At 51.0% G+C, this 7,617-nt stretch overlaps 1 protein-coding gene across 1 annotated transcript; it reads left to right on the forward strand.

The window, feature by feature from the left end:
* Window positions 1–340: 340 nt before the first annotated feature.
* LOC132870336 (zinc finger protein 383-like) lies at window positions 341–6,068 on the forward strand (the record flags this gene model as incomplete). The annotated part of the gene is made up of 3 exons (XM_060903967.1): window positions 341–491; window positions 4,907–5,025; window positions 5,661–6,068. Coding segments are annotated over exons 1-3 (678 nt in total), but the record flags the coding sequence as incomplete, so codon positions are not given.
* Window positions 6,069–7,617: the final 1,549 nt, after the last annotated feature.

The raw sequence follows: 7,617 nt of genomic DNA on the forward strand, positions 1-7,617 counted from the left end.
CCTGTCCGACTTACTCAACCTCCTCATGACACAGATGCAACGTTATCAAGCTGTGTCTACCCCTGCCCAGCCATCTCCAACTCCAGCTCCTGCCACCGCCTTTCTCCGTGAGCCAAGACTCCCAGCACCTCAACCCTACGATGGAGAACCAGGTACTTGCAGATCATTCTTGTCTCAATGCTCATTAATCCTAGAGCTACAACCTCTGGCCTTCCCCACACAATGCTCCTGGGTAGCATATACCATCATGCTCCTCACCGGCAAGGCCAGGGAGTGGGGAACAGTGGTCTGGGACACCAATGCACATTTCTGTTCCAACTTCAAAGATTTCTCCGAGGAGATGAGGCGAACTTTCGATTGCTCTCTGTCTGACCAGGAGGTGGCTAGAGAACTCATGGAGCTGCTGCAGGGGTCCTGGTCTACCTCAGACTACACCATCGAGTTCCAGACGTTGGCAACATCGTGCAGTTGGAACGAGAGCACCCAGGACGGTGCGTTCCTGCATGGCTTGTCCGACGCCATTAAGGACGAACTGGTATCGCGGGAACTGCTATTGGACCTCTCCAGCCTCATGGACCTCGCCAACTGTATTGACACCCATATGCAGCAATGGAGGAGAGAGAAGACTCACCCCAGCTTCACCTCCTCTCTATTTCCCGCCTCGTCCGTCGAACCCATGCAGGTAGACTAGGTTTGGGTGTTAGCTGAAGAATGACAGCGCCGGCGGAGCACAGGGGCCTGCTTCGACTATGGTCAGCTGGGACACATCGTCCGAGCCTGCCCGTTAAAAGGACGAGCCCACCAGTGAATCGAGGGGCCCTGGTGGGCAACACTCGAAACCAGCCCCCCACTGATCGACCGTTACTCCCTGTCATCATCCTCTTTGACAACCAGCATCACCACCTCCAGGCCATTGTCGACTCAGGGGCGGACAGGAACCTGATCTGCTCCGCCACCACCAAGCGTCTGGGAATCCTGCTACTTGCTCTTGATGTTCCTCTCACCGTTCTGACACTCAATGGCACTGGCTTGACCACCGTCACTCACCTCACCGCCCCTCTCACCCTGAGGATTTCCAGTAATCATTCTGAAGCCATCCAACTTCACGTCATGAATGACCCCCACGTACCCATCGTTCTAGGATTACCTTGGTTAATGCAGCACAACCCCCACCTAAACTGGGTTGACAACACCATCTTAGGCTGGAGCCAGTCCTGCCTAGCTTCCTGTTTGCACTCCGCTCTGCCTCCTGCCAAGCCACTGCAGTCTTCAGCCAGCGAGTTCCCCGACCTCTCTCATGTGCCTCTGGAATACCTGGATCTAAAGCTTGTCTTCAGTAAGACCCAAGCAGTGTCCCTCCCTCCTCACAGACATGATGACTGTGGAATTGACCTCCTACCCGGGACAGCGCCATCCAAAGGATGACTCTACTCTCTCCCATTGAAAGGCAAGCCATGGAGAAGTACATTTCCGAGTCCTTGGCAGCTGGGATAATCCGCCCATCCTCCTCCCCAGCAGGGGCGGGATTCTTCTTCATGGAGAAAAAAGACAAGTCACTCTGCCCCTGCATTGATTATCAAGGTCTCAATGCCATCACGGTCAAGAACCGCTACCCACTACCGCTCATGACCATGGCCTTTGAACTACTCCAGGGAGCAAAGGTATTTACCAAGTTGGATCTATGTAATGCCTACTATCTCATCAGGATGAGGGAGGGAGACGAGTGGAAGACGGCCTTTAACACCACCATGGGTCACTACGAGTACCTCGTAGTCCCCTTCGATCTGAACAACATTCCCGCAGTCTTCCAGGCACATGTGAATGATGTCTTAAGGGACTATCTCAACATCTTCGTTTTTGTGTACCTGGATGACATCCTGATCTTCTCCCGCTCCCTGGAGGAACAGTGGGGTCATGTCCGGCAGGACCTCCAGCGCCTGCTAGAGAATAAGCTGTTTGTCAAGGCAGAAAAAAGTGAGTTCCACCAGAGCTCCGTCTCATTTCTGGGGTTCATCATCTCCCCAGCGAGGATCCAGATGGACCCCCTCAAGCTTGAGGCAGTCGCTGGCTGGTCCACCCCATCCTCGCGATGGGAGCTCCAGCGTGTCCTGGGGTTTGCTAATTTCTACAGGCGCTTCATCCACGACTTCAGCACAATGGCTGGGCCTCTCACGGCATTGACCTTAATCAAAAGCCTGTTAAAGTGGTGGGAGGAAACAGAGAAAGCCTTCTCCATGCTCAAACGCAAATTCACTACAGCACCCATCCTCATCATACCCAATCCGGCCAAACAGTTCATTGTGGAGGTCGATGCTTCCGAGTCCGGGGTTGGAGCCATTCTCTCCCAGAGGGCCAATGATAACAAGGTCCACCCCTGCTCCTTCTTCTCTCGCTGGCTGTCCCCTGCTGAGCAGAACTACGACATTGGTGACAGAGAGCTGTTGGCTGTCATGCTGGCCTTGGAGGAGTGGATACACTGGCTCGAGGGGTCGGATCTCCCCTTCATTGTCTGGACCAACCACAAAAATCTAGAATAGTCCACCAAACGTCTCAACTCACATCAAGCCTGATGGTCTCTCTTCTTCTCCTGATTCTGGTTCACGCTCTCCTACCGCCCAGGCTCCAAGAACGGCAAATCTGACGCCCTGTCCAGGATATTCTCTTCCCACCAGGAGGAGTCTAGTATGCCCAAAACCATCCTCCCCACACGCTATCTGGTGGGGGCCGCCCTACTTGAGGTAGAGACGTGAGTGTAGAAGGCCCTGGAGCAGGACCCCGGGGCTGGTAACTCTAGCAATATACCATGTAACCATCTGTTTGTTCCCTGTTCTGTGCGAACTCAGGTGCTGCAGTGAGGTCATGGCTCCAAGTTGGCTTGTCACCCGGGAGCTGCTCAAACCCCGGCACTCATTCAACAATGCTTCTGGTGGCCATCGATCAAGGGAGACATCCAGGAGTTCATGGCAGCCTGCGACACGTGTGCCCAGAACAAGACAGCCAATCGACCCCCTGCCGGCTTGCTGAGACCCCTCCCGACTCCTCATTGACCTTGGACTTCATCACAGGACTCCCCAACTCCGGTGGCAACACATGCATTCTCACAGTCACTGACCGTTTCTCTAAGTCAGTCCACTTCATCCCTCTGCCCAAGCTTCCCACAGCTAAAGAAACTGCCGAACTACTCATCCTCCACATCTTCCGCATACACAGACTCCCCTCTGACATCGTCTTTGACCAGGGTCCTCAATTCACTGCGCAGTTCTGGAGGGCCTTCTGCAAACTCATTGGGGCCTCCTGTAGTCTCTCATCAGGATTCCACCCTTAAAACAACGGCCAGGCGGAACGGGCAAATCAAGACTTGGAAGTAGCACTCAGGTGCATGGCGTCCAGGGATGCCAGTTCTTGGAGTAAGTACCTACATTGGGTTGAATATGCTCACAACACTCTGCCTTCATCTGCCACAGGTCTCTCGCTCTTCCAGTGCTCCCTAGGCTACCAACCACCACTCTTCCCCGACCAAGAGGAGGAGGAGACCTTCATATGCCGCTGCAGGAGGACGTGGGCGTTGGCCTGGAGAAGACTCCTACGCTCCACCCTAGCATCCAAGAGGCAGGCCAACAAACACTGCTCTACGGCACCCACCTACCAGGTGGGGCAGCGAGTCATGCTCTCCATGCGCCATCTGCCTCTCAGAACTGTCTCCCGCAAGCTGGCTCCCAGATACATAGGACCCTTCCTCGTCAGTAAGGTAATCAATCCACGTTCCATCAAACTGGCATTACCACTCACCATGCGACGCATTCACCCCACATTCCATGTATCACAGTTGAAACTTCTTGTCTCCAGTTCTTTGTCGTGCCGCCCCTGCATTGACTATCGGGGTCTCAACACCATCATGGTCAAGAACCGCAACCACTACCGCTCATGACCACAGCCTTCGAACTACTCCAGAGAACCAAGGTATTTACCAAGTTAGATCTACCCAATGCATACCATCTCATCAGGATCAGGGAGGGGTACAAGTGGAAGATGGCCTTTAACACCACCAATGGTCACTACGAGTACCTCGTGCTCCCTTTCGGCCTGACCAACGCACCTGCAGTCTTCCAGGCACTCGTTAATGACATCTTAAGGGACTTCCTAAACATCTTCATTTTCATGTACCTGGATGACATCCTGATCTTCTCCCGTTCCCTAGAGGAACAGTGGGGTCATGTCCGGCAGGTCCTCCAGTGCTTGCTAGAGAACAAACTGTTAATCAAGGCAGAGAAGAGCGAATTTCACCAGAACTCTGTCTCGTTTCTGGGATTCATTATCTCTCCAGCGAGGATCCAGATGGACCCCCTCAAGCTCGAGGCAGTCGCTGATTGGCCCACCTCATCCTCATGACAAGAGCTCCAGCATTATCCAGGGTTCGCTAATTTCTACAGGCGCTTCATCCACGACTTCAGCATGGTGGCCGGACCTCTCATGGCATTGACCTCAATCAGGAGCCCATTCAAGTGGTGGGAGGAAGCAGAGAAAGCCTTCTCCATGCTCAAGCGCAAGTTCACCACAGCACCCATTCTCACCATACCCGATCTAGCCAAGCAGTTCATTGTGGAGGTCGATGCTTCCAAGTTAGGGTCCAGAGCCAGTGATGACAAGGTCCACCCCTGCTCCTTCTTCTCTCGCTGGCTGTCCCCTGCTGAACGAAACTATGACATCAGCGACAGAGAGCTGTTGGCCATCAAGCTTGCCTTGGAGGAGTGGAGGCACTGGCTCGAGGGGTCGGATATCCCCTTCCTTGTCTGGACTGACCACAAGAATTTAGAATACTTCAAGTCCACCAAACGTCTCAATTCACAGCAAGCCCGATGGTCTCTCTTCTTCTCCAGTTTCCGTTTCACGCTCTCCTATCGCCCAGGCTCCAAGAACGGCAAACCCGACAACCTGTTCAGGATATTCTCTTCCCGCCAGGAAGAGTCTAGAATGCCTGAAACCATCCTCCCTCCACATTGTCTGGTGGGAGCTGCCCTACTTGAGGTAGAGACGTTAGTGCAGAAGGCACTGGAGCAGGACCCCAGAGAAGGTAACTCAAGCAACACACCACTTAACCATCTGTTTGTTCCCTGTTCTGTGCGAACCCAGGTGCTGCAGTGGGGTCATGGCTCCAAGTTGGCCTGTCACCCGGGAGCTGCTCGAACCCTGGCACATATCCAACAATGCTTCTGGTGGCCATGCATCAAGGAAGACGTCCAGGAGTTCATGGCAGCCTGCGACACATGTGCCCGGAGCAAGACAGCCAATTGACCCCCTGCCAGCTTGCTAAGACCCCTCCCGACTCCTCATCGACCCTGGTCTCACATTGCTCTGGACTTCGTCACAGGACTCCCCAACTCAGGCAGCAACACATGCATCCTCACATGCCCCTTTTCCACCAAAGCAGTTCCGGGGCTGGTTCGGGGCCAGTGCTTAGTTTGGAACTGGGTTTTCTGTTTCCACTGACAAAGAACTGGCTCTGGGGCCAGAAAAAACAGTTCCAGGCTAGCACCAACTCTTTGCTGGGCCAGAGGAAAGAACCACTTATGTCAGCGGGGGGACGGAGTTGTTAAGATCAACAACAATAGCAAGACCGCGAAAGATCGCCATTTTTAAGCAACGAGAAGCATTTTACTCAGCAAGGTGATCTCCAAAAACACGAGCGCATTCACACAGGAGAGAAGCCGTATCACTGCTCACAGTGTGGAAAGAGTTTTACTGAACGGAGTGCTCTCCAACGACACCAGCGCATTCACACAGGAGAGAAGCCGTATCACTGCTCACAGTGTGGGAAGAGTTTTACTCATCAGAGTCATCTCCAACGACACCAGCGCATTCACACAGGAGAGAAGCCGTATCACTGCTCACAGTGTGGGAAGAGTTTTACTCTGCAAGGTGATCTCCAACAACACCAGCACATTCACACAGGAGCGAAGCCGTATCACTGCTCACAGTGTGGAAAGAGTTTTACTGAACGGAGTGCTCTCCAACGACACCAGCGCATTCACACAGGAGAGAAGCCGTATCACTGCTCACAGTGTGGGAAGAGTTTTACTCATCAGAGTCATCTCCAACGACGCCAGCGCATTCAGACAGGAGAGACGCTGCATCACTGATCACAGTGTGGAAAGATGTTTACTTATTCAGTTACATTTAAGTACACTAACTCAGAGACATTGCATGATTTAAAGTAGTCACATTAAATATGGTTGTTATTATGATTGTTTTGGCTGAAAATGACCTGTAATTTTAAATTTATTGTTCATGTTACATGACTGTTTTAAAATATGTACCTTTATAGTGATGTTTAAAACAAGATTATTAATGTTTTCTTTTGACCTTAAAGGAGTACTCCACCCCCAGGTGAAATTGAGTCAGTCCCTGCAGTCCCTAGAGTTGGATGAGTGAGCCAAAGCGTTTTGTAGCCAATCCAGCCATTGCCCTGATCTAGAAACGCCCCGGTTAGCTTTAGCTTAGCGTAGTCGCTGTAATCCAGGGTGTCCAGCTAGCATGTCATTGCAAAAGTGAATCAAATAACTTAAGATTTTTTATAATTATTTCTCATGACCTGTACATTCACATCGAGTACACATATCAATGCAAATTAACATGAAGGGATTTACTAGACCAATCTATATCTGGAACTATTTTCGGCCACAGCACAGGCAAAGCACCGCTGCAGGCGCAAAGACACCACGCAGCACCTGAAAACCCTCAACTTCCGTCAATACACCAGCGTGACTACTAAGTTCTCTGCTACTAGCAGTGTTGCCAGATACTGCTGACGTTTTCCAGCCCAAAATATGTTCAAAACCCACCAAAATGCACTTGAAACCGCCCAACTGGATGGGAAACCGCCCAATCTGGCAACACTGGCTACTAGGCTGACACTGAAAGGTGCTGCGTGGTGTCTTTGCGTCTGCAGCGGTGCTTTACCTGTGTTGTGGCCGAAAATAGTTCCAGATATAAATTGGTCTAGTAAATCCCTTCGTGTTAATTTGCATTGATATGTGTACTCGATGTGAATGTACAGGTCATGAGAAATAATTATAAAAAAATCTTGAGTTATTTGATTCACTTTTGCAATGACAATGCTAGCTGGACACGCTGGATTACAGCGACTATGCTAAGCTAAGCTAACCGGGGCGTTTCTAGATCAGGGCAATGGCTGGGTCGGCTACAAAATGCTTTGGCTCACTCATCCAACTCTAGGGACTGCAGGGACTGACTCAATTTCACCTGGGGGTGGTGTACTCCTTTAAGTAATCATTGATTACCACTATACAAGTAACGATGAAACTGCAATTCTCATTAGTGTAGTGCTGCAGCATGAGACTAATTGGTAATGGAATTATTACTGATCAGGAGTTTAACATTACTATGTTTAATGGAAATGTGGATCAAACCAAATGACTATGGAGCAGTGAAATGATGCTCGTCTAGCTATATGCATCCGCCTCGTCTCACTGGTAGAGGAGAAGGCATCAGTTATTTATAATCATAATCTAGGAGGCGTACAAAAACCTGAACAAAAATTCAGTCTGTTCCAAGTTCTTTATCCTAACATATGTAGCTAAAAAAAGTCTATGCAGTTGA

The sequence above is a fragment of the Neoarius graeffei genome, chromosome 22, assembly GCF_027579695.1.
Source record: "Neoarius graeffei isolate fNeoGra1 chromosome 22, fNeoGra1.pri, whole genome shotgun sequence".
NCBI classification, from domain to species: domain Eukaryota; kingdom Metazoa; phylum Chordata; class Actinopteri; order Siluriformes; family Ariidae; genus Neoarius; species Neoarius graeffei.